Source organism: Trachemys scripta, chromosome 2 (assembly GCF_013100865.1).
Source record: "Trachemys scripta elegans isolate TJP31775 chromosome 2, CAS_Tse_1.0, whole genome shotgun sequence".
Taxonomy (NCBI): Eukaryota; Metazoa; Chordata; order Testudines; family Emydidae; genus Trachemys; species Trachemys scripta.
This window is the reverse complement of record NC_048299.1, coordinates 115557248-115585240: the sequence shown is the minus strand read 5'-3', so window position 1 is coordinate 115585240 and position 27993 is coordinate 115557248. Positions and strand designations below refer to the sequence as shown.

At 42.8% G+C, this 27993-nt stretch overlaps 1 protein-coding gene across 1 annotated transcript in view; it reads left to right on the top strand.

The window, feature by feature from the left end:
* The window catches only part of GALNT12 (polypeptide N-acetylgalactosaminyltransferase 12), an 89376-nt gene that overhangs the window by 21612 nt on the left and 39771 nt on the right, over positions 1-27993 (top strand). Inside the window, exons 2-5 of the mRNA XM_034761464.1 lie at positions 1497-1666; positions 7853-8042; positions 13299-13484; positions 16703-16820. Of these exons, the coding sequence (XP_034617355.1) occupies positions 1497-1666; positions 7853-8042; positions 13299-13484; positions 16703-16820 (664 nt within the window). The remainder of the gene's footprint in view (positions 1-1496; positions 1667-7852; positions 8043-13298; positions 13485-16702; positions 16821-27993) is intronic.

Here is a 27993-nt window from a genome sequence, read left to right as displayed (position 1 = left end):
CACCCACCTTCTCTTTCTAATAAATGTGTTGTGTTGAATACCCCAGGGGTAGGTGAAATGGTTCATACAGTGTGTAGATGATTAGATGCTGTGGTGATGTGTGCAAACTAAAAACCTATTTCACAGAGTTAAATACAAAAATAAAAGAGAGAGGGGATGTAATGTTACGGTAGTATAGTTAAATACACAAGTCAAGAAATGCAAAAAGGTGAGGTATAACTGCTAGCTTTTAAATTAGGGAAGTTCTATGGGGGCTAGACTAGATGACCCATGTGATCCCTTCTAATCCTATGATTCTATATATGTTGTCTTTTCTATTAATGTTTTTATGGTTAAATATTAGACGGCGCAAACAGCAACATTTATACTTACGGTATACATTAAAGAGCCAGGAGGCTCTTAAATTTGCAGTCTAGTCATCTGGTAGATTTGGCAGCTTCTTGAGGCAGTGCTTCTACTGGTGTAGAAAAATAGCGTTTTTGTAGTAAATCATGGATGGGTAAAGCAAAGCAAATTCAATCTATTTGACATGGAATTGTTGCCAGGCAAGGGCATGGTATATTCTGCCCTCTATTTCTATATTGCAAGTAAAAATGCTGAAAAATATAAATTCTGTTCCCAGATTCCTTGATCTTACCCTCTGATCGCACAGCTGTAAAAACCTTATTAATCATAGTGTGTTTGGAATCTTACAACTTTAGTCTTGAGTCTGTTGTTGTAGATCACCCTTGGAATTATGTGTGAACTTTTTAATCAAGATACTAGCATTTTTGGTGTCTGATGGCCATTTTTCAAAATATTTGACAAGATTGTGAATTTACTCTCCTTCTGCAAAGCAAATTATGTGTGTACTTTTATACCTTTCTCTGTTCTTGAGGTTTTTAGTATCATGTTCCAGCATTTTTATGGTCTTCTTGGAATTATGGCACTTTGTTGCACAAATTCCATTGTCTTTATCTGTTACTGAATTTTCTTTAGCTATATTTTGGCTTTTTCTGTAGTAGCAATTTTGCTATTGAGCACTTCCACTTTGTTCTCTAGTTTTTCAAATTAAGCCTTCAGGACAAAAGTTAAATTATCAGTAATTTAGGCAAAAAATAATAGCAGGTCTTAGTTGTTGCACTGGGTGTGTCTTCCTGTGGTGAGCTGGAGGCCATAGCGTTTTCCCCATTGTAAAATTCTTCTTTAAATTGAAGTCATTTTCTGATGGGACACATATTACATGTGAATGAGCCAGATACATCTTCCCTTGTCTTTTTAGATGTTTGGATATTTTTGAAATATAAATGTAAAACTGAAGAAGTTAGATTCCCCCTGAATAATAGCTACCTCACTAAGCACATTGTATGACTTCCTTCATTGTTCCTTTATATCTTTGATGTGTTCTTGCTAAAAAAAAAATTAGTAAGCACTATATGCAGTCTTCATTTGAAAACTTTTCTGAAAATTTACAGATAATTTCACACTTTTACTAATTTGGGTCCCCTTATTTACAGGTGCAAAGAGAAGAAATATGATTATTATAACCTGCCAAAAACCTCAGTTGTAATAGCTTTTTATAATGAGGCTTGGTCAACACTTCTGCGAACAGTTCATAGTGTTCTTGAGACATCCCCAGATATTCTGCTGGAAGAAGTTATCCTGGTGGATGATTATAGTGACAAAGGTAGGTATTTCATTGTATAAAGAACGGTACTCTTGACAGACAGACAAGATGGGTGAAGTAAAAGTCTGCAGGAGTAGAAAGTATACTGATACGGTAATGGCTCACTAACATTTTGTAATTGTTATATTTAGCCATACTGTAGCTTGAAATTGCTTTTACTTTGCCGTGCTGATGGGACTGTCAAATTCAGTGTCTTGTTCAGCAAGTTGAGAGGAGGAACAGTCTAATGGTTATAGTGCTAACTTGAGACTTTAGAGATTTGGAATCAATTCCCTGATCCACTGCAGTCTTCCTATGTGACCGTGGGCAAGTCCCTCTAATCTCTGTAGGCCTCAGTTCCCCATTTGTACCTCACAAAGTTGTTATGAGGATAAAGACATTGAAGATTGTGAGGCACTCACATGCTACAGTAGTGGGAACCCATGTAAGATAGATAGCAGCTAGAAATATGTGTCATAAAAATATTAGGTGTAGTTTTGTCTGCCACTCATAATGTAAGATCGTTATACTCTGGCTATTTGCAAATATTATATGAAAGAAATGGCTTACTGGCAGGGATATCTTTTTTAATTTTGTTTTTTAATTGCTACTTATATTTTAAGAGCTTTCAGGATTTTTAGAGATACTGCTAATATATATATATATATATATATATATATATATATATATATATATATATAATGCATGTTTACAGTTCTTTCATTCTAAAATATCACTTTGAATGTATCTGGAAGAATTAGGTATATTTTTCATATTCCTATGGAATAGTTTATTAAAAGTATTTGTAGAGTACAAGTGCGTGGCAGTACTTCTGTCCAAAGTCTACATGAAGGGGGCAGTATGGAAAATTCTGAACAATTAATCATTACGAACATTCTGGTACAAACATAACTTGTTTGAAATTCTTACTTACTTACTTTTTTAAACCTTTACTTGATTTCCCTGCACTCTAAATTGATATGGCCTATGTCAAAGTTAGAATCAGGACTCACAATTTTGTCAAGACCGCTCTGTTTATTAGCACAGCACTCTGCTAATACATTCAGATAATGTGAGCCTCCATGCAAGATTCAAACAGTCTTATTTATATAGATAAAAGGGTGTGAACTAAACAAAGGGACAGAGAGAGCAAAATTGTAAAATTTGCATGGGGCACAATATGCATATCCTGCTTCCTTATTAACTCTTAGCGATCTAAGGCTGGGTCTACACTACCCGCCTGAATCGGCGGGTAGAAATCGACCTCCCGGGGATCGATTTATCGCGTCCCGTTGAGACGCGACAATCGATCCCCGAATCGACGCTCTTACTCCACCAGCGGAGGTGGGAATAAGTGCCGTCGACGGGAAGCCGCAGAGGTCGATTTTGCCGCCGTCCTCACAGCGGGGTAAGTCGGCTGCGATACGTCGAATTCAGCTACGCTATTCACGTAGCTGAATTTGCGTATCTTAAATCGACTCCCCCCTGTAGTGTAGATGTAGCCTCAGGCTAATACTTCACCAATTGCCCTTAAGTGGGGCAATTCATTAAGCAGTTAATGTCTGCTTTCCTGTCCCCTGGCTTGCAGCATTTCTCATTTCTACTTAAAGGTACATACAGCATTCTTTAATTCATTCTATTTCTTTAATATAATTCATTTCGCTTTCACACGTACAGTGAAGGATTGTAGAATGGATGTAAAATTTTATACACAAATGAGTGATAAATTTAAGCCACTGGTCCTTTCAGTTTCTACAAAGTTCTACTCTTTTCTGCCACAACTTATTTCTGAATATTTTTCTATTATACTAGCACACCTAGATTCAGAAGGTTACTCAATGAATTTTTTAAATTGTGATGTACTTAATAAAAAAGGATATCTCTCAGTCTGCGTATCTTAAAACAACTTTTAAAAAACCACTTAAAATGTATATATTTTGAAATATACATTTTATGTTTCAACACATACAATATAGTAAGCTATTGTCCACAACTTATATTAAACATACCCGTATTTATTTTTGAATGTATAATTAAAATACTGTAAATATCTTAAATGACCACACTAATGCAACATAAAGATTGGAAAATATAAATATGTACTTCAGGGATGGTTCCCTGCATGATCAGTCACCACGCAGCTCCTAATCATAGGTGCTGGACCTGGGGGTGCTGGCTTGAAGTGATTTCCATTATATACATGGTTTTACAGTTTGGTTCAATGGCTCTTAGCACCCCAATATAAAAATTGTTCCAGAACCCCTGCTCCTAATTGCTGAACTGACTGTGATGGTCCATTCTCATGGAGCAGTTGAGCATACTGCATCCCAGGGATGCAGAGCAGGACTTCTCCTGCAATTGATCCTCCTCACTGTCATGTTGCCAGGCAGTAAAAGTGAGAGCCAGGAGACTCTTTTCTGGACTCTCAGCGGTTTCCCTCAGCAGGTAGGCAATGTGGAAGAGGAGGAGGAAGAAGCTAACTGATTCAAATGTAAAGGAGAGGCAAATAGGGGGACAGGGACAGGAGCTGTGTGAGAGGGACAAGACATGGCAACAGGAAAAGAGTGGGAAAGGGACAGGGGCAGAGGGGTAGAGATTTAAAATTAAGCCTATCTCACTGTTGGAGCAAAATGATTAAATCAATACAAACCTAATATTCTTTTTTAGGACAGTCTCCATTTCACAGATAAATTGATCTGCTTTTCAGCCCCTTCCTAAACTTTCACCAAAACGTTTACAGATAGAAGACAGATTACTGAAATATTGTACTATTATTCATGTAAATGGGACGATTTCTGCTATTGAACTTTTTTTTTTTAAAGAAAAACATATCTCCAAGTCCATTCACTTCCAGATTGCATTTTCAGCAGCTAAATTTATTTAAGGGACTGCTAAGAGTGTGTACAGGAATTATGCCTGTTTTGATTTTTGTTTGTCATCTTTCTGAAAGTCCAGTTTGAACATGAATGGAGCAGTAAGCCATTTGCTGGTAATCATAGGCGCCAACTTCCACTCTGGCCGGTGGGTGCTCGACCCCAGTTCCCGCACTGCCCTTGCCCCACACCCATTCCACCCCTTCCCCAAAGTCTCTGCCCCACCCCAGCCCTGCCCCCTTTCTATCCCCTTCCCCCAAATCCTTGTCCCTGCCCCACCTCTTCTCTGCCTCCTCCCCTCAGCGTGCGGCGTCCCTACTCCCCCCCCCCACGGAAAATCCTAAGTGCTGCCAAACAGCTGTTAGGTGGTAGGGGGGTGGGAAGCGCTGGGAGGGAGGGTGAGGAGCAGGGACGGAGGAAACTCGGGGTGGGGAGAAGGAGGCGAGGAGGAGAGAGCTTGGCTGCAATTTTTCCCCGTGGGTGCTCCAGCCCCAGAGCACGGAGTCGGTGCGTGTGCTGGTTATAGTGCCCTGATGGCACACCAGTACCTAGTCAGGCATATTGCACACAAACATTGGAATAAAAGTGTAATTGCATTTTTACAGTTTCAACTGATAATCCTGATATTGCAGTGGATTGCAACTTTCAACTCATTCCAAATGAACATTAGGGAGGGAGCCTGGATTTTTATGCATATTAGTCTGCCTGAAATGACTTTCAGCCTCTTGATCAAGACCTCCCAATACAACCCCATGAACAATTGAAGAGCTCCACTGGATACCACATGAATTTTCCACATTTTCGCAGTTCAAAAACCTTCTATCAGAAGCAAGTCACTCAGAGCTCAGGATCACCCCGGGGTAACTCTGTATGTTTTCTACATTGAGTTCTGGTCTGTGGCTGCTTTAGTGTTGTATACAGAGCTCCTCTTTTACACTGCAAAAACAGCAGCCCCTGGGCACCTTTAATTTACACCTGAGGGTTATAGTTGTAAAGACATTTCCAACCCTCAGCATTGCAGAGTGAAGATTTTCTGGAGCTGTAACAGGGTGCTGGCCAAAAAGGCACTGACTGAGCCCTGTTAGCTCAGAGCCTGCTAGCTCAGCTCCCAGTAAGGGGAAGTGATTGGAGTGACAGGCTGGGGCTGATTAAAGCTCTAAAAGAGAGACACCTGTGAGCTTGATGGGGAAAGGCCTATAAAGCTAGCAGGAAGGCAGTAGGAGGAGAGGAACAGGAATGTGAGGAGTGAGGGCCTGTTGCTCCCAGCTAGCTGTAAGAGCAAGCTGTTCCCTAAGGGGCTACCTGATTGATCGTTAACTGTAAAAAGCTGTATATACGTGGTGGTGGGAAAATAGAGGGAAATAAAAGGGCACTGGTGTGTGAAAGAGTTGTCTCCAGCGAATTTGTACCGCGAACAACGAAGGGCACGTCTACAGGGGCACACCTCCTTTTTTTCTATAGTAATATCCTTTTTTGCCTATCCAAATAAATGTTTTCTCCTTGCTCGTATGATGCTACTTAAAATGAATTTACATTGTCTCAGAATTCCCTCATCATAAACTTTTAGGTGCAAATGAGATGTACATTCTCTGAGCATTTCTTTACAATAGTGTCTGGAAGTCCTCCAAAGTATTGGGGCCCTATTGTGCTAGGCATGATGTATACTCCATACAAAGACGTTGTCCTTGACCTGAAGAACTCAGTCTCGCCTGCAGTAGATATGTTAGGTACCTTTTTTAAATAGTCACTCTTCAGAGCAGAACCACACTTGAAAAGAATGCATTTTTCAAAAAATATTTTATACCAACTACACACACACACATATCTTTCAATTGGAAATACAGGGTCAGGATCTTTGGTCCTGTCTAAGGCTGGGTCTACACTACCCGCCTGAATCGGCAGGTAGAAATCGACCTCTCGGGGATCGATTTATTGCGTCCCGTCAGGACGCGACAATCGATCCCCGAATTGACGCTCTTACTCCACCAGCGGAGGTGGGAGTAAGCGCCGTCGATGGGAAGCCACAGAGGTCGATTTTGCAGCCGTCCCTACAGCGGGGTAAGTCGGCTGCGATACGTCTAATTCAGCTACGCCCCGTAGTGTAGATGTAGCCTAAGTCCCCTTTGCGCCATGGGAGCAGTGCAACTAGCTCCCTCAAACTTGCAGCTGAGCCTTTCCCCAGACATAGAGAAATCTTTGACTGGTGTAAAATTGGTACAGCTGCTTTAATACAAGATGGAACCATTTAAAATAATAATTTAAATCATTTGGTGGTTTTGTTTGGTTGGTTTTAAATTATTGATTTAGGTCAAGTTGAGGCTTGATCTAAACCAAAAATATTGAAAATTAAGGTCCTCACTCTCCAAACCCTTCAGTAGGTACTCATGTGAGTATTTCCTCTTGATTTCAGTGGGGCAGCTTGTCCTTAAGTTAAGCAAGTGCATAACTTTGCAGCATCAGGATCTACATTATATTTTTATTAAAAAAACTTTACTATTAGTGGCATAAAATATTTGTCACTTCAAAACAAAATTGTTTCAGAGTTAATAAAGAAAAGCTGTTTAAACTTTCAATACATGAACAAAGTTATTGTGAATTTTTTTTGTACACACAGGCCAAAATGTTCAAAATAGGATTAGGCTCCTAAAATGTGGTATTTTCAAAAGCACTGTGTGATTTAAGAGTACACATCCTATTGACTTCAGACTGCAAACGTTAATGGAGGAGAACAGCATGGGCAAAGCATTTCAGTTTTCTTGACTGGTGGAAGTTCAATATATTGGAAGGTGTTGGTTGCAAATGTAATATGGGCTATTTGTTTATCAATTTTGTATTTGAGTTTGTGGTGTTCTCACAATAAGAATGTTACAGTATTGGGCCCATAACTTATTTTTTATAGCATAAATGACCATTTTAAGTGTGAAACTTCTTAGTAAAAAAAAAAAATGTAAAATTGGAAATGCTACTAACAATTAGAAAACTAATTTAAAGAAACAAATATAAATCATCCACTTAGCAATTAAAGGCTGTAAGAAAAGAAGAAAGCTAAGAACTAGCAACACGTAAATAAAAGTCTGATTTTAAATTTTAAAAATTGATTTAAATAAAATCTATTTTTAACAAGATATCATGATTTTTGTCCACCCTAGTTTTATATTGCCGGTTCTCTTGCCCTGTCCAGGTATAGGGGACATTGCAGGATTGGGAGAAGGGATACAGGCCAGATCACACAGCACTGTTATCAGTGTATTACAACAGTGCTTTAAATACTATTTTTTTATAATTTACTATGTACAATAATTTTAAAGTGATCTGTTCAACTTCTTTGTAATAGACCATTTAAAGAAACCTTTGGAAAACTACGTGGCTGGTTTACGCAAGGTACGTCTTATTCGTGCAAATAAAAGAGAAGGACTGGTTCGAGCTCGACTTCTGGGAGCTTCTCTTGCGAAAGGGGATGTTTTGACATTTCTTGATTGCCACTGTGAGTGTCATGAAGGGTGGCTTGAACCACTACTGGAAAGGTAAAGTTATACCAAATGTGCTGTTTTTTTTATCATAAACTTGTTAAATTCCTGTGTTTGTAGAGGTAATGAAAATATCATCGTTAACCAATAGTTACCACAATGTGATTTCTGAGAGAATGCAAGTATTTGCTATTTGAAGTGCAACAGAATGGTAAATATTCAGTTTATTTAACAGCAAATTTTGTTTCTCTATAGAACAGATTAATAGCGTACTGGAATTAGAGATTCGAAGATCCAATTTCCTTCTTCCTAAAGGAATGAACGATTGTTGCCAGGAAGAGGGGACAGTGTTTTATATGGAACCCCGAACTTTTCACCTAATTTGGTGTTTGTGATTAGAACTGGGTAACGTTTTTTGGGCACAACTTTTTTCACTGAAAAATGCATATTCGGGTTGACCAAATATATTGTAAGTTTGTGTCAGTTTTGGCAGCTTATTTCTGTTGGGGGAAAAAGGGGATAAAATTCAGAAATATCAAAATGGTGAGTTTTAATATTTTCACAGTGAACAGTTTCACTTGCATTCACAAATTGGAGGAGCTGGCAGTGGTGTTGCCTCTTGCACACTATAGACTAGTGGTGGGCAACCTGCAGCCCATCAGGATAATCCCCTGGCGGGCCACCAGACAGTTTGTTTACATTTGCACGGCTGCCCGCAGCTCCCAGTAGCCACGGTTCACCGTTCCTGGCCAATGGGAGCCGCAGGAAGTGGCTGCCAGCATGACCCTGCCACCTGCGCCGCTTCCAGCAGCTCCCATTGGCCAGGAACAGCAAACCACGGCCATTGGGAGCTGTGGGCGACCGTGCAAATGTAAACAAACTGTCTGGCAGCCCGCCAATTGATTACTCTGACAGGCTGCAGGTTGCCCACCATTGCGAGAGACCAAGGGTTAGGGCACTCACCTAGGAAGAACAGACTGGGCTCAAGTCCCTGCTCCAGATCAAGGAATCAAACCTGGGTTTCCCACATCCCAGGTGAGTGCCCTAACCACTAGGCTATAAAGTATAAGGGGGAGCACCATCACTGTGATTTCTCCTCTTCCATTTTGTGAATGCCACTGGCTTGAAGTTGCCTTGTGAATCTAACCCTTTGCTATGAATAGATAAGGCTATAAGTGTCCAACCTGAAATGATTTTTTTCCAATTGTTTGGACCTGCCAGTGAACCAAAAAACCATTTATTCGCACAGCTCTGTTGGTGACCACATTGTTAGCCTGGTAAGGGATCAAGGAACAGTTCTAGAGATATTCAGTTCTAGACAGAGGTTCGCTATTTCAGTGCAAGATACACATAAGTAAGTTGAAATAAGGGCAAAGAAGAACTTGCCTTCCTAGTTTTCAAGCAATCTATTCTTTCCATATTCATATAGAATAAAGAGGGCTGGGTCAGGCACTATGCAGAAGAGTTTTCAAAGGGAAAGAATTAAGGTTGTGTGTACACACACCTATAATTTGAATCCTGTATACTCAGTGATGCTTTGATTTACAGTTGTCATTTGACACATATGCCACCTCCATCACAGAATGATGCAGAATCCAAGCCTTCATTTAACACAACAAATCACGGAATACCCCATCTACATTACATTAAAACATTTGTAATACTATTTCAGCTGCATCCATATACTACACATCTACTAAATACACTTGTATATTTTTCCTAGTTTGAATGGAGCCATAGATATTCCCACAGCAGAGTTTAGCTTCTCTCAGGCTCTGTAAACAATGCCATATCTTTTTTCTTCTTTCTGCTCTCAAAGCCACATCCAGACCCCTTCTAATGCCAGAGCTACACTTGCAAATATTTACAAAGCCTACAATAGACTTTACAAAGACTGTATTGCAGATAGGAGACTATATTCAATCCTTCCCAAAGGCACCAGCTCTTGCTGAGGCTAAAGGACACGATTTAAACCCATTTAAAATCAATAGACTCCCATTGAGTATAGTGGTCTTTGAAGAAGGGGCCAAAAAGTACAACTTTACAAAAAACACAAGTGAGATTTCCAAAACTGCCTTGCCCTAAGGGGTTTAGGAGCATGCATCACATTGACTTTCAATGGAAACATGCTCCTAAATTCCTTAGGCATGTTTGACAGCTTCCCCCAAACTCACTGATTTTTTTTTTTTAATTGACCTATTACAAACAACCTGTCTGATTTGTTTTCCTTAAATTTAACCTCTGGGACAGGACCATGTATGGTACATTCCAGACATATTAGATTAATTGTACCAGATTAAATGGAAAACAGCAAGGAAATGTGATTAAAAGAATCAGGATTTTAATATCAAGTGATTGAAGAAACAACCTTTCATATGAAGAGGCAGTCTGTAAGTAGTTTAGGTAAGCCAGAAGATGGCAGTCTTAGGAAGGACTTTGGATGAATAGTCTGATTTTCTTTACTGAAAATGTAGTGAATTGCCTTCCATACAACTCTATACAGATCAGCCTAATAAGGTCATCTCAGAATCTGGATCCCTTTTGTTGAGGATGGAACATAAGTTAACTGTTTCTTACTTGTGTACTGAATATACTTTGGGTGATCTGGTTCAGTCTTAATCTGCAGAAAAAGCAGGGTTTTTTTGTTTGTTTATCTGCTTTCTTTTGTAATTATACCTGTGTGGCAGTTACCTTTTTTTGTAATATACAGCAAAATATTTCTATGATTGGATGGAAAAATGTCCAATATTTCTTCAAGTTATGTGTGGATCCCACTGTAAGTGCACATGCACCTCATCATGTACATGAAAATAGAGCTGTTTTGAATAGCAGTGTCCATCAGGGCTGCGTATGCATCCTGTGCGTCTTCATACTCCCATATGAGCATGTGTCCATATAAAGGGCTGGGTGGCTTCATCCTTCCTCTGTTCTGCCTGCTAGTTCTTCACTCAGGCTAAACTTCAAAACTTTCTAAAGTTTTTGAAGCCACTTCTGATCTACTGTATTTGACCACCATGAACTGATGCAACCCATTAGGACTCAAGTCTATTATTCAGACTCTGCCTCCCATACACACATCTTTGTACAGGGCTCCTTCTTGTGGCAGACTCAAAACCTGCGGGCTTCCAACCCTGTGCATCCAGCAATGGACTAATCCCTCTGAAGGATGGGCACAGTAGGTGTCTCTCTTTGCCTGGGGGAATTGCACATTCAGAGAAGATGCTTGGTGTGCTTGTCTTCCTCTGCTAGAATGCGTAAGTCACGAAACACAAGGCTTAATTGCTATCTGCTGGAACAGTCCATGAAGGTCTCCTCAGACCCTAAGGAAACGAGCTCTGGAATCCTGCTGGTGGACGAGCCAGCATGATCCAGCACCACACTGAGCAAGCAGGTGACGCCTAAGACTAGCATGGAGAAGATGGTGCTGAGGAAAGATCCAGCAGGTCTCAGCAGCAGCTGAAGTCAGGTACTGAGAGGGCCACTCCAAACATGGAGGCAGAAGCTCAAGAAGGAGTGCAGTGTCCTCCCATAAGGACAAACACTGCTCAGTCTCCAGAGAGGAATCCACCAAGCCATGCAGGGTGTCAAGGCCTGGGGAGAAGCAGCAACCTACAATGCAGCAACTCCTTCAGCACCAACCCCAGCTCCAGTGATGCACCCCTTAGCTTTAACCGTGGCCTGAGGAAATGGGACACGTCGAAAGACCAAACCGTCTCATCTCAGAGAATAAAAATCTGCTATAATGGTCAGGCTCTCTCACTGAATGTCAAGGCACTCTCCTTCAGGAATGTGCCAGCAAGAACAGTGTTAGACTCGCTGGAGCCCAGGGCAAAAGCTAAGGAGTGCTCCCCTTCCCCCTCTCCCCCCCCTTCCCCCCGCCTCCTTTACCTGCTTATACATGGGATTTCTGCAACATTTCTGAAGCCCAAGCCCCGCTGCACGGGGCCGCCTGTGGTGTGCAGGCCTGGGCAATTGCCTGCTTGCTATACCCCTAATGCTGGCCCTTTATGCCAGTCTCTGAGATCTGCAAGGCAGCTAAGTGAAGCAACTTTTGTTAGACATTCTGCGCTTGACATGGCAGCCAGGTTGGAAGCCAAATTCAGGAGAGCAGTGCTTCAGTCGCTTGTTGACAGATACAGCTGAAATGCCTCACTTCCACAATTCAGGGAGGATACAGCTTGTCTGTCACCTACAGAGGGATTGTCCACACTGACACGTATTCAAGGAAGCAACAGTTACCCTACAGTAACTATTTTTTGTGTTATGTTGTAGTCTGTGTGGGTCACACAGCACACCCTCCATTCCTGCTTTTAGGAATTTTTGGCAACATGGGCTTTGGATTGTGAGGGAACTGAGGGAGGGTTGCAGCCACTCTGCCTTTTATGCTCTAACATACATAGGGCCCTACCAATTTCACAGCCACGAAATAAGCCCTTTCCGATTAAATCTGATTCCCCCCTTCTCCCCCGCTGTTGCGAGGAGCACTCCAGCCAGGGGGCTCCTACCTCCAGCTTGGCTGGTGAGGGACAAGACTTGTCCATCCTTTGCACAGCCACTCTTGGGTGGGGGGAGCTCAGACCCACCTCCGGGTGCCTTCCCCATTTCAGGACGGTCTGGGACTGGGCAGCAGCCCCAGAGGTTCCTGCAGCTGGAGGAGGCTTGTGGAAGTGGGTCCAATCTCCCCCTACTGCTAGGAGTGCCCCAGCCAGGGGGCCCCTAGTTCCAGCTGGGCTGGGGAGGGACACGACTTGTCCATCCTCTGCACAGCCACTCTTGGGTGGAGCTCAGAGCCACCTCCGGGAACCTTCTGCAGCTGCAGCCTTTAGAGTCCAGCTCTGAAGGCAGCACAGAAGTGAGGGTGGCAATCCCATGCCCCCTCCAACAGGTTTGTGACCCCCACAATCCCCACTTGGGTCGGGACCCCCACAGTTACAACACTGTGAAATTTTCCAGTTTTCAAATCCTGTGGCCATGAAATTTACCATAATGGACCGTGAATTTGGTAGGACCCTATATATAGAAGCACTAGGAGACATAGGGCCCAAGTGCAGCGCCGATGGACACTGTTAGCAAAAAAACTCTGGTCTTGTGTGCATGAGGCACACGTGCACCTACAGTGGGATCCACACTGACTACAATATCTCGAAGAACCACACCTACTGTAAGTAACTGTTCGTTACTTGTATCCCAATATATGTAAAATGGGAGTAAAAACTTTACTTTTGTATTAATAAACCCTTTCTTTAGTCCTGTCATTTCTAGTTTCTGCTAGTGTCAACACAAATATTTTTTTTTCTTTCTAAAATAATTTAGAATTGGGGAAGATGAGTCAGCAGTTGTGTGTCCTGTGATCGATGTGATTGAATGGAATACGTTCGAGTACTTGGGAAATGCTGGGGAGCCACAGATTGGAGGGTTTGACTGGAGACTGGTCTTCACTTGGCATGTTATCCCAGAGAGGGAGCAAAAACAAAGACGGTCCAAAACTGATGTAATCAGGTGAGTATTACTTTGCTGTATCTTCATTTTAAATGTCAAATTTTATAAAATTTACAAATTTTAACTTCAGCTGAAGATAAATAAAAGAATGTGTATAACTGAGTTCTTAGCATTCAGCACTGAAACTGAAAATATAGAGTTTTAAAAAAATTGCTTTTTCTTTTTTTAATGTTGTTCCAGTCACCATGCTTTTGGCAAAATTTTGCTTTTAAAAAAGAAATCTGCATTACTTTTGCTATGTAAATTGTCATGAATGCATTTACTCAGGAAGCCTTTCTTGCCATATAAAAGAAGTTTACTGCTAAATCTAATGGAATAACAGAAGAACACTGGGAAAAGATAAGGAAAGGAGACTTGGAGAGAATAGCAAGTGGTGATTTATGCACACAAATAAGAAGCTTGGCAAACAGGCAAGAGGCAATAGTTAATAATAAGATTGATAGTACTGAAACAGGCAACCTTACTCATATATTAGTAGCTTAGTTGTCCTATTAAGAGAGCGGGCAAAATCCATTCATCAAGAGTGAGTAGGAATTTTTCCTGGGTGAGTGTCATCAGTTTGTTCAAAATCTCAGCTTTTGATGATATTTAAACAAAAAAAAAAATCCCAAATATGAAGAGTGTAAACCAATGTCGTGATGTCCTTCTATGTTTTCAGAGGCACAGCTCTGGAGGAGACAGAGCAGGAGAGTGCATGCTGCTTAAGGCACTAGTGTATTATGGCCTGACAAGTAGTCTTGGTCCTTGGGCTAGTAGGTTTTGTATACATTTTTTTAAGCCTTGCCTATAAACAACGGTGGGTTTACTCAGAGTAACTACGACTCAGCATGAGTGAGGGTGGCAGAATCAGGGCCTACAGGCTAATGAGTGCAACCTATTCATTAGTGAGTCCTTACTCCATCAAGTAGTCTCATTTAAGTAAATGGGACATACTCACATAGGTATGCATAAGGGTTGTAATAATGGGTCCTGAATGAGAAGCTAACATGGAAGGATACTGTCCTTAGGAGGAGACAGCAAAAGCAGTGAGGAGTAATGACACTGTATGAAATGTATCACAGGCCACAGAAGACGTAAGAGGAAGAGGTTATGATAATCTATTAAGTAAAGCTGGGGAGTGTTGGCAGAAATAAATGATTAATTGTATGTGGTTATCATAGGCCTCCAAACATGGAGCTACTAGAGAAGGCTTTTCTTGAGGAAAGCTACGTCACCTCATGTGGAAAGATCAGGCTGTATCTACAGGTTCAAATCTAGACGGTGATGGTTCTCCCTTTATTCTCAAGCTAAAATTGGACCAGATCCTCAGTTGGTGTAAACTAGTGTAACTCCATGAACTATAGTTAGCGACACTGTTTTACACCAGCTGAGGATCTGGCCCATAGAATTCTGTGTGGAAGTTTCAGGGATAGCTCAGTGGTTTGTGCATTGGCCTGCTAAACCCAGGGTGGCGAGTTGAGGGGGCCATTTAAGGATCTGGGGCAAAAATTTGTCTGGGGATTGGTCCTGCTTTGAGCAGGGGGTTGGACCAGATGACCTCCTGCGGTCCCTTCCAACCCTGATATTCTATGATTCTATGATAAGACTTTAAACAAACATACCACACAACAAACAGATCTTCAATTTGAGCTCATGATGCATTTTTTGGAAGAGCAGGGTTTGCCCAGTGTAATTGTACGAAATGTCCACTGATCCCTGCAGTTGTATAACATCCTGTGTGTTGCTGGGTGGCTTCTGCCCTCCACCTTAGAGGCTGCTCCAGTTCAACAGTGGATAGTGTGCTCCAGGAACAAGGCAGCTTTTCAGTATTTGTATCCTCATCATTTAATTAGTGGCCCCTGCCTTTATTTACAACCTATCCTCCAAAGCCTTCATCAAATACAGAATTATTCATTTCTTCCTAGGCTTTTTAGGGATCTTGTCACCAGAATATCTGAGTGCCTCACAAACATTAATGAATTTATCTCCTCTGAGAGATGAGAGCATTATTTTTTAAGAAATATAAATAAGGGGAAACTAAGACAGTAGTGCAGTACTTCTCAACATATTTTGGTTCACAATCCCAAAAAATAGTTTAAACATACATATTCCACAGCTCACCAAGTCACAAGATCCTTTGGCCACAAAAGTTTGTAGGATTATTTTTTATCGTGGTAAAAAATGGGTAGTTTTGGGGTGCTGGGTAGGAAATGTTTGGGCTTGTGGGGCTGCTGCTAAGAGATAATACAAGACTGGGGATTATGGATCTTGGATGGGGTATATAGTTAGCTGAGGGAGCAATAGTGTTGGGTGGGGGAACTGGCTTCTGTGTGGGGAGGGACAAGTGCTGGAGTGAGGCAGGAGAGCTGGCTGCTGGTGGAGGTTCTTCTGTCTTCTCTGCCTCACCTTGCTCCACTGGAACCGCATGCAGCTACAGGCCAGAGAACGTGCTGCTTAAATGGGTTGCCTGTTAGACCTCATTTTGACTTACTAATGTGAATTGATCACTAAGCTAAAAATTTAGTAGTAGCCTAGGTGTAGTGATCACAACCTAATTACATTTGTTATGTGCAAGAAGAATATAGTCCTGACAGCAGTATATTTATTTGCTGCTTTAAAAGGGCCAACTCTTCCCACAGCTGAAAATAATTTATAGACAAAATCATATAAATTCAATTCTATGTAGACAGCATTGCCCCACTGGAAACGGCAGACTTGGATTTCCCTGGCAGACTTCTTGACTCAGAATCTGTCAAAATGGTTATTTTATGTCACTTTTTGGCCTCTCCAATTACATTAGTTAGGCAATGTCAACAAATTAAAAAAAAACAGTTGAGGGCATATCCTTTAAAGGGTTATACCCACTTTAGGGGCTTAATCCATTGAAGTCTGAGAGTTTTCTCATTGACTTCAGTGGGAGCAAGATTAAGCCCCTATTTTGTTGAAGGCAACTGGGTCCTGTGGTGACACTAAAATATACCTTGGTTTATCTTAATATTATATTTACTTCCCCAGAATTTTTTTTCGCAAGTCCATTCTTAATGAATTTCAGAAACTCTTTTCCAATACAATATTTTTATTAGCAAATAAAGCTTAAGTGTTATATCACTAGGATACTTATCTGATGTGTTGTGTATTGTTACTTTGTAACTGGAAAACAATTAAGAAAATAGTAGATGTATGTGTAGATTCCTCCTCCCTCCCCACACCCAATCCAGAATTATTTTTCTCTTGCATAGGTCTCCAACTATGGCTGGTGGATTGTTTGCTGTCAGCAAGAAATATTTTGACTATCTTGGCTCCTATGACACAGGAATGGAAGTATGGGGAGGAGAAAACCTTGAATTCTCATTTAGGGTAAGTGACACAATCAGCAATTTTGTCAGAGGGTAAAAACTGGCTTTATCTTACATTTGCTTCTTTACATCTTCTGCACAGGGAGGGAGGTTTAACCTAGAGCTGTGTAAAAGTGACAGTGTTTGCATAGAGAGTTCTAAGAGTTTGTTTCCATCATTCTCATGCTCCAGAAATTATACTTACCCCCACAGTGGTCTTGTTGGAAGCAAAATGTGCAGAAATGTACTTTTATTCAGAATTTCAGCGTGACATTTTGAGAAGTGGGATGATGGCCATCTTTGAAATTTGCCTTTGGTGGACTGTGAAGTAAGGAGAGAGGATGGGAGGAAAGAGAGAAGTTTATAGCTATACAGTAACTCCTCACTTAACGTTGTAGTTATGTTCCTGAAAAATGCAACTTTAAGTGAAACAATATTAAACGAATCCAATTGTCCCATAAGATTTAATGTAAATGCGGGGGGTTAGGTTCCAAGGAATTTTTTTTAGGGCAGACAAAAGGCATTATACTGTATACTGTACTGTACTGTGGTTGGGAAGTTCCCCTGGCTTACCCCACACGGGCACAGCCCGCTGCAGGAAAGGACACTAGGAAGCACCTTTGCAGCAGCAGCAGCAGCTTCCCCGGAGAATAGGCTCGGATTTTGCCGGGAATGCTCCAGGCCCGCATCTTCCTGTCCCCACTCCACTCCAGGCCCACCTCTTCCCACCCCCACTCCACCTCCTTCTGGAGCACGCCACATCCCTCCCCCCCCCCCCCCGCCCAAAGTCCTAAATGCTACCAAACAGCTGTTCAGCGGCATTTAGGATTTTGGGAGGGGGGGGGGGGAGTGGAGACACGGCGCTTCCCCGCTCCTGCCCGTCCCTCCCAGAAAGTCCTTAAGTGCCAGCTGTCTGGCAGTGGGGGAAGCACTGGGAGGGAGGGGGAGGAGGCGGAGAAGCGGAACTTGTGCAATGCTCCCTTGTAAAGTAGCTGCTCTTCCATAGAATCTTACAAGCAGACAGCCAAACGACGTTATAAGGGAGCATTGCACAACTTTAAACGAGCATCTTCCCTAATTGAACAGGGACATAACATTGAAACAATGTTAAGTGGGACAATGTTAAATGAGGAGTTACTGTATTGACCCATACCTGGAACTTCTATAGTGGTTGGAGTGAGAGGGAGGGTGGGAGGAGAGAAAGATACAGCCGCTACTGATAGAGCAGAGGCCAGACTGTGCTCCTTCAAGGCTTTACCCAGTTTGACTTTAGGAATAGATTGGGGGCATCAACAGCAACCCCCTTGCGAAGGTGGTGAAAAGGGATGATCTACATCCCTCCACGGCAATAAATTGGGACCACTGACAAGAGGGCTCACTTAAAGAGCACCCACAAAGCAGTGTACTATGCAACAGGATGATGGTTGTGCAGTTCAGAGGGAGAACTGCTATGCATCGACGTAGTAGCATCTCACGGGTGAGTGGGTCTGGCTAGTTTCTCCAAGGATAGCACTCAGAGAACAATCAAGGTAGATGGCTATGCTAGAGTGGGAAGGGTTCTTGGCACAGAAGGAGGGAGGAGATACAGGTCAACACATTTTGATGGCAAAAGGGCTTCTTGTCCTCTACTTTTTTGGTGATTACTGGTACTGCTGCAGTTTTCCAAGTGAGCACAGGCTGCTCATGTTTTACTCCGCGTGGTCCTCCTCTTGCTAGAGGTGCAGTGTTAAGTTGTAGCCCAACTTAAGGTAGCCCTCTCAGCTTGTGTGGACTTCAGAACTGGGTACTTGGGAGTTTGTTGTTTTTGCTCATCACCAGAAAAGACTTTTTGACAATATTGATATCTCTGTGGTAAATCACTCTTTTTTGTTGCATAGCTTGTCTCAGAATTGATTACTCATGGGTTAATGCCCTCCGCCTGTGGAATCTGGAGATGGTCCATTATTGTTGCTGGAGCCTCCAGGACTAAGCTCCACTCTTCAGTTTAGGCCACCAGGCATTCTGCTTCTGGTGGTGGAACAAGTTCATCGTTCAGTTTGTCCTATTTTGTTTTAAAACCTTTTTATTTTTATTCATTTTTGTGCAGTGGTGACTTACAAACTTCCTCTTTGGTTTCCTCCTCCCCCGGATTAGGTTTCAACCACCTGGATGTGTCACTGCAGTGCCCTCCTGCCAGCCTCCTCTGTCCCCACTCGGGCATGGCTGAGCTGTCCTGCAAACACGTGGCATTACATCTAATGCGAGGCAGCACTTACAGGCTCTGCAGAGGGTGAAATATGCCCTATCTGTTCCCAGGGCTAGGGGCTCGGAGTCAGACTGGCATGTCAGGTCCCCACCCTGCCCTGTGAGGTCATGATCTCAAAGCACAAAAGCCCACTTGGGGTTTCTGAGCTTTGGGAAGAGAACCTAAGCACAAGGAGAAAGCTATCTGGCCAGCTTAGTGGGCAAGTCCTACAAAAGAGCTAGGCTGGAGGCAGAAAAACCCTGAAAGGATCCAGATACTGAAGAAGGTCCTCTGCTCCTTGGGGAAAGTAGCAGGGCTCCTACCCAGCACCCCTTCCTCCCACTACAAATTGGAGGAGTTTCATTATACTCAGGATAAGTGCTGCAAACCCTGGAGCTTCCCAAAAGGCAAAAGCAAGTGGGGTGATAATCAGGGATTTAACCCCTTCTTCTTTACCTTCTCCCACTGAGAGTGTGTTTGCTGGGGCTTTTCTCCTACACAAATGCTGTCTTACAAGGCTCTGTACCATGCTCACCACCCCCCATCCCCTTGCATCATGTCTGGGCATGTGAAGAAGCCTGTCCCTCCTGTGCAGCCTTGCCTCAGGAATTGTGCTTGGCTGGCTCCCAGCCCAGGGACCCTCACTCTGCCAGAGACAGGGCTAAGGGTACATCTACACTACAGCGGGGAGTCGATTTAAGATACGCAAATTCAGCTACGTGAATAGCGTAGCTGAATTCGACGTATTACAGCCGACTTACCCCGTTGTGAGGACGGCGGCAAAATCGACTTCTGCCGCTTTTTGTCGGCGGCGCTTACTACCACCTCCGCTGGTGGAGTTAGAGCGCCGATTCGGGGATCGATTGTCGCGTCCCGACGGGACGCGATAAATCGATCCCCGAGAGGTCGATTTCTACCCGCCGATTCAGGCGGGTAGTATAGACCAGGCCTAAGAGTCAGGCAGTAGTGGAATGGGATTTGTGCCTTGTGATCATCTGCCAGCCCTCGCTCTGCCAGGGACAGAGGCCTCCCTTTCTCCATCTCTCCCCTGCTCCAAGGCTGGCTCCACACACAGGCCTTTGGAGCACTAGGCAGTCTGTGCCCAGACCAGAGGCACTTGCTAATTTCACTCGCCACAAAGCTGCACCTTCATGGGATTACAGGGAGGTAAGTGAGAATTCCCTTCTCATGATCGGCTGATCCTGACTGACTGACTGAGGAAAGCCCTGAGTGGTACTAGGTTGCTCCTAGAGCACTTACCGGGGTGCTAGCCACCCTGGGGGAGCAGGCAGACAGCCTTTCAGGTCCCCCAGACATTTTCACAACTGAGGTATGTGTACCAGTACCCTCCTCTGTTATGTGGTTCCCAGGCCAGAGTGAACACTGTACTATCTTCCCCCTGTAAACAGTCAGGAGAAGAAATACCACACATGCATCACAAAAAAAAATTCCTGCTTGAATTTTCCAGGACAGTACACCAGTGTCTTGCAAGTAACTCATTCATATTAATAAAATGTCTTCAAGCTTTATTAGATACATGGTTTACTATTGATGCCTCCTTTGAGGGCATCATAAGATCCAAATGGGGACATCTGATTTAAACCAAATGTTAAACAGGGGAAGGCAACCTATGGCATGTGTGCCGAAGGCGGCATGTGAGCTAATTTTCAGTGGCACTCACACTGCCTCGGTCCTAACCACCGGTCCGGGGGGCTCTGCATTTTAAATTAATTTTAAATGAAGCTTCTTAAACATTTTTAAAACCTTATTTACTTTACATACAACAATAGTTTAGTTATATATTATAGAAAGAGACCGTCTAAAAACGTTAAAATGTATTACTGGCACGCGAAACCTTAAATCAGAGTGAATAAATGAAGACTCGGCACACCACTTCTGAAAGGTTGCTGACCTCTGTGTTAAGCTAACATATTTGTGTATAAACAAAGAAATTTCATACATTTTGGGAATCTAAAAGGTGCAGCAGTAGCTGTACCACTGAAAAACATAATCACACCACCTGAAGGGGACTTTGTTCCAAAAAACCACATAGACAACAGTAGTGGTGGCACACAGCACAGCAATTTCAAAGCCTCAGCAATAGCCTTTCAAACCAAAGGTTTTTCATATATTTAGTAAGGAAAGCCTACTGTGCGGCAAATAAGTGGCTCATTGTCTAAAGGAATGATCCTTGCTTGGATTGGGACATCTTGGGTTCTGTCTTGGTCAACATGTGATTTGTGACAAGCAATGGTTCCAACTTGGCAGTTGCAAGGAAGCCATGTTATACTCAAATATCCATTTAGGATGAAAAATGGCTATCTTGTGCAAATTTGCAGGTGAGGAGCTATTGGGGGGGGGGAGGGGGAATCAGAGAAACTAGTAGCTGAGCTTGAAAAGAGGCCTCAGCCCTCACTGTCGAAGTCAGCAAAGCAATGTATTGTTGGCTACAAACACCAGCGGTATCCAAGAAGGGACTGTTACCCTCTCAGAGAGGATAATCTGGAGCAGAAACTTACAAAGCAACCTAGAAAAACCTGTCTTCCAAACCACCAAAATCCTCATTATGGAAAGACAAAGCATTTGTGTACAAGAGTTCACATTTCCTGTACAAGATTTTTCCTTCTGATCCACCCTCATAACCTAGAGCCTTAAGTGGCTGGTTGTAATCACAGCAAGTAACAGGTTGTATGTTATGCACCTATACCCATGCACTGACAACATGCCAATCAGTACTCTGTCCAGAGAAACAGACCCATTCCGAAATGAACAGCTGCTGGAAAGGATTCATAGCCACCAGTTCTTCAAAATCCAGAGGAGCTTTTGATCACAATGCAGAGAATTGCTCATCCAGAGATCAAAACAGACATGGCTCTGGCTGTAACACTGGTCTACAATTTTTGAGAAGTCGTCTGCTTCAGAGATAAAATGTGCTATTTATTATGTATTTTGATGTGCTGAATTCAAATATGACCATTAAAACAACTGATTAGCTACTGTTTAAGATATTTAAGTTTTTACATTTTATGTCTATGTAGATTGTGTAGATAGTAGAGTTTTAATCATAAATTGTAAACCTAGGTCTTTTCATGTGTTTATGGTTGCTTTACATGATAATATTTCACCTGTCCCGTTTATGTAACACTTTAAAAATCAGCAAAAAGGGTTATATAAATAAAATTTATTATGCAACAAAAGGCAAAATATAGTTATGTACATAGTTTAGTCCTATTCAGTGTCTACTCGGTGCTTCTTGGCTTGTCTCTTGTATTCATTAAATGGAGCATCTCTTGTCACTCTCCAGCAATAGTCTGCAAGCATTGATGGGCTCCATTTGCCCTGATAGCGTTTCTCCATTGTTGCAATGTCCTGGTGAAATCACTCGTCGCTCACTGCTCCGCAGTTCGGTGGAAAAAAAAAAAAAAAATCTAGATGAGAGTGCAAAAAAAATGTATCTTTAGTGACATATTGCAACCAAGGCTTTTGTATGCCTTGAGGAGGTTTTCTACCAACAACCTGTAGTTGTCTGCCTTGTTGTTTCCAAGAAAATTTATTGCCACTAACTGGAAGGCTTTCCATGCCGTCTTTTCCTTGCCACGCAGTGCATGGTCAAATGCATCATCTCGAAGAAGTTCACGAATCTGAGGACCAACAAAGACACCTTCCTTTATCTTAGCTTCACTTAACCTTGGAAATTTTCCACGGAGGTACTTGAAAGCTGCTTGTGTTTTGTCAATGGCCTTGACAAAGTTCTTCATCACACCCAGCTTGATGTGTAAGGGTGGTAACAAAATCTTCCTTGATTCAACAAGTGGTGGATGCTGAACACTTTTCCTCCCAGACTCCAATGACTGTCGGAGTGGCCAATCTTTCTTGATGTAGTGGGAATCTCTTGCACGACTAAGCCCATTCGAAGAGAAAACAGCAGTACTTTGTGTATCCAGTCTGCAGACCAAGCAGCAGAGCAACAACCTTCAAATCACCACAAAGCTGCCACTGATGTTGGTCATAGTTTATGCACCTCAAAAGTTGTTTCATGTTGTCATAGGTTTCCTTCATATGGACTGCATGACCAACGAATTGATGGCAAAACATTGCCATTGTGCAGTAAAACAGCTTTAAGACTCGTCTTCGATGAATCAATGAACAGTCTCCACTCATCTGGATCGTGAACGATGTTGAGGGCTGCCATCACACCATCGATGTTGTTGCAGGCCACAAGATCACCTTCTGTGAAGAAGAATGGGACAAGATCCTTTTGAAGGTCACGGAACATGGAAACCCTAACATCACCTGCCAGGAGATTCCACTGCTGTAATCTGGAGCCCAACAGCTCTGCCTTACTCTTGGGTAGTTCCAAATCCCTGACAAGGTCATTCAGTTCACCTTGTGTTATGAGATGTGGTTCAGAGGGGGAGGATGGGAGAAAATGTGGGTCCTGTGACATTGATGGTTCAGGAGCAGAAGTTTCATCCTCTTCCTCGTCTGACTCAAGTGAGAATGATTCTGGTGCATCAGGAACCGGCAGTCCTTCTCCGTGGAGTACTGGGCGTATAGCTGATGGAATGTTTGGATAATGCACAGTCCACTTTTTCTTCTTTGACACACCTTTCCCAACTGGAGGCACCATGCAGAAGTAACAATTGCTGGTATGATCTGTTGGCTCTCTCCAAATCATTGGCACTGCAAAAGGCATAGATTTCCTGTTCAACCACCGGCGAAGATTTGTTGCACAAGCGTTGCAGCATATGTGTGGGGCCCACCTCTTGTCCTGATCTCCAATTTTGCAGCCAAAATAAAGGTGATAGGCTTTCTTAGCCATAGTGGTTATACTGCGCTTTTGTGATGCAAAAGTCACTTCACCACAAACATAGCAGAAGTTATCTGCACTGTTCACACAAGTATGAGGCATCTCTGCTCACTTTGGCTAAACAGAAATGTGTCCCTTTGCAAAATCAAACACTGACAAATAAGAGAGCACGACACCGTATGATTTCTAGAGCTGATATAGGGCAATTTGTTTAGCAGAGTGATGTAAGCTTAGTTATGATTGCATCATCCATGACTTCTAGGAATAACATGATGCAATTCATATCATGTTTGATGCAATACCAGCTTCAGAGTGCATCATTCATTGTTTTGCCTAAAGAGCAAGTACTATCCAAACCCAGTCATATTTATTCATAGATCCAGTCAAAGATGTATTTTAGTCATTTCTGGTTTAAATTGAGATCCCTTCCCTTTATAACTCACTTATCCTCCGCCATTCACAAGTCAAGGGTCGTATTTACTGACCCAATAGCATATCTTGAAAACTAGAGCCAATCAACTATTTTAAGCATCATTTTAGTTCTCAGTGACCCAGAATTAGTAAAGTTTTACTACATTTATTTCAGAAACATCTTGGCTGTAGAGCAGTGTAATTTTACCACAATGATAAAGATGTGCAAAGATCCACAATTTCATTGCAACAAACATTTCCTGAGGGATCCTTAGTAGCCAATTATCTCCAATGATTAGGATTCCTAGTGCCAGGCATCAGCTTCAGCCCCTGAGTGGATTTCTAAAAATGCACCTGCAAAAATTATTTCTGAGGAATAGAATCATGCACTTGATGCAATGTAAAATGAGGTGTCATCCTCGGATCACAGGTGAATGCCTCTTTGTGGGGAGGTAAGCATACAACATGCTGAAAGCCAACCCAACTTTCACTCTAGACCTTTGCATACTCTATGGCAGCAAGCATACTTGGAAAACACATTTCCAAAATCTCATAGTATACGTCCTTTTAGTTTATTTCAACACCTATCAGGGCGTGTCTTTAAAAACAAAAAGGAGAAAAAACCCACAAACATAGCCATATGGGATCAGGTTCTGTCTGTAACAGTGACCAGTACCAACTACATCAGGAGAAGGTGCAAAAAAAACATAGTGAGCAATTATGGTAGTTGCAGAGGAAGTCTCCAACTTCCTGGTTGAGATTGGCTTATGATTGGGGCGTGAGTGTTGATATCCTTTCTGAAACCAGAAAGTAAACAAAGGTCAGAACTTCTCCATGCCAATGGAAATAATTCCTGGGTAAAGAAGAATCTGCTACTTTTCAAGACCGTTTACATAAAGGATACGGAAAAGAGGAAAAGGGAGAGTTGCAGTTCTCCTAGTCCTCCATTGGCCCAGAAGGAACTTTGCACTTGCTATATAGTCAAGGACTCCACATTGTACCTGCCAAAAACACCAGAGCTCTTGAAGCAGAGATTCCTTCATTCAGAATGTTAACATCTAGAGCTAACAGCCTGGGTATCAGAAGAGAAGTGTAGTTCAGCATGGATCCTCCATTCTCCCTTGGAAATTCTGGAATAGGCTTCCAAGACAGGGATATAGAATCCCCATCACTGGAGGCTTTTAAGAACAGGTTGGGCAAACACCTGTCAGGGATGGTCTAAGTTTACATGGTCCTGCCTCAGGGCAGGGGGCTGGACTTGATGACCTCTTGGGGTCCTTCCAACCTTAAATTTCTCTGACTCTGTGACTAGCGTCTGATACAGGTTGGTATCCAGACGGAACTCAACCAGGATATTTCACTCATTGATCTAGTCAAAATAACATGTCTAGAGTGGGGGAAACAAAGCTCTTTGGGGGCAGCAGCTGCATCTGTCTTTGTTCAATACCCAGCCTAATGGGGCCTTAACCTCTTGTAGCTTATTAAAATACAAATATAATAATCCCAAAGCTCTGGTGATCTCAGCTACATTAGTGTTTTTCCAGGAGTTTTGGTTTGTGTCTTATAACCAGGCACCTTAGAAACATGAGTACCAGCCATATTGGCATTTTATAGCCAGGCACATCAGAACTTCCATTTGAGTATCAGATGCCAAGTTTAACCACAGTGACAAATTAGACAAGCTTGTGGATGGTCTTTCTACTGCCCATTACCTCCTGGAAGGCAAGTTTTAGAATTTGTTCCCACATCCTACAAGAACCACACTGCCTTGAGGAAAGGGTTATTCTTATACCTCCAGAAATCTCTCTCTTCAAAGTATGTTCCTGTTTTTCACAATTCCTGGGAAACAGTTCTCCCATCACTATGTTCTAACCCCTGGAAGGTTGTGGCATAAATGGCCTAGAGCTCTCAAGACATATTTCAAGCATATGAAGTACATACACCAATTGTATCCTGTTCATCTCATTCTGTCCAAAATGCCAAGGCCAACTGCCTCCAGGTTGCTGCAGGCAAGACATAAAAATTCTGCACCAGTTGGCATGCTAGTCATCTGGGAAACAATTCACAGCAGTCCCCTTAGGCACTGGGGGAAACGTGTGAGTCTCCTCTGTGGAAGATTTGCAAAGTAAGTTTCCATTCCTCTGTAGAGGTGTTCTTTGGTAAGAAGGGGCTACTGGGTTGATTCCCACATAATTCCTTATTTTATAATTCTCTTGCTTTATATGGGGAGAACTTCCATTCCTGTCAGTTACTGTACTATAATGATTAAACTCTTCTTATCCTTTCCCTCCCTACATCTGGTATTTACCGATCACTACATCCCATGAGTAATGAATGAGGAGAGAAGCTGTGCAGCCAAATGAGAATTTTCATACCAGATAATTTTATTTTATTTCTCTCAGCCCCTTCTCTCCAAATTCAATCCAACCTGGTAAATGAGCAGAATATAAATTGAAAATTTTCTCTAAAGGGAGGCTTAGACATATATTGGCTTAAGGTTAATTTAATACATTATACCAAATTGCCTTACCACTAAGGTAAGGCAGGAGTGGTTCTACAGCTGTGGAAGAACTCTTCTGCTGGCCCAATTTGAGGGTGGAGCTTAGTCCTGAGGCCTCAAGTAGCAACAATATTGGATCACCTCCAAATTCCATAGCTGGTGGGGGCATTAACCCATTCATAATGAATTCAGAGAGATGCTGCTAAGAGAAAGAAAAAGGATCAAGTAAGAAATGTATTATTTTTTCCCCTCTTACCTTGTGACGGTGGATTTAAGTAATAGACAGTTTTATGATGACATCTACTGAAGCAAGGAGGCAGAGAGTTCTGTTAGTCTGGTGAGGTCTGGAGTGTCTTTCTACAGTTTTCTTTGCCTCCTAACTTTGGAAGAAAAGAATTTTCACTGTTGCTCGCTCCTTCTGCCTGATTCTGTAGTGCAGGGACCAAGAAGACCGGACAAGAATGAAGAAGGGGGTTAAAAAGAAAAGGATGAAGTCTGATGGCTTTGCTTCAGATTGAGCAGAGAGGATGGAAGGCAATCTTCCAAACCCTGTGGCCAAGCACCCCACCTTCTGAGTCAGGGCCAGCCATTGTCTGATGTCACGACTCCTTCCTCTGCATAAAGGTGGAGTGAGGAATAGGTCACCTGCAGCCAGAAATTGCATTGTTCATATGGGGAATACAAGAGTTTTCTAGCTGGATGGTTAGAATTGTATGAGGGCAGGGAAACACCAGAGGGCCCTGTGCCAGGTTGTACCTCGAGGGAGCCCCTTTTGAATGAGGTTGGATGCCTCTCTCATCCCAATATATCCTTTCCTGGATATTGGCATCACTGTAGAGCCAGTTTGGAGTTTGAGGTGTGGTCCTCTGGCTGTTTGTTTCAGGGAGGCTGATTGGGGGAAGTAGATGCAGCTGGGCCATGCCCCAATCAGAGCCCAGCTGGCCCTATAAAGGCCAGGGCGGCCAGACGCTCAGCAGTCTCTCTCTGAGTGTAGAGAGAGAAGGGCCTGGCTGCAGGGAACTAGAGCAGAGTAGCTTGGTGGAGCAGAGCTGGGGAGCCCCAGCCTGTAGCCTAGTGTTAGGCCAGGAGGTACTGGGGGTTGCAGAGGGCAGCCCAGAGACAGGCCAAGGCAGCAGGCCCAAACCCAGCCTTGCCTGTGATGAGTAGGCTGATACTGCAGTCTGCCCCAGGGAGTGGGGCTAGATGGTGACTGGCAGTAGCCTGACACTGAGGCGAGGTAGGGTTAGTGG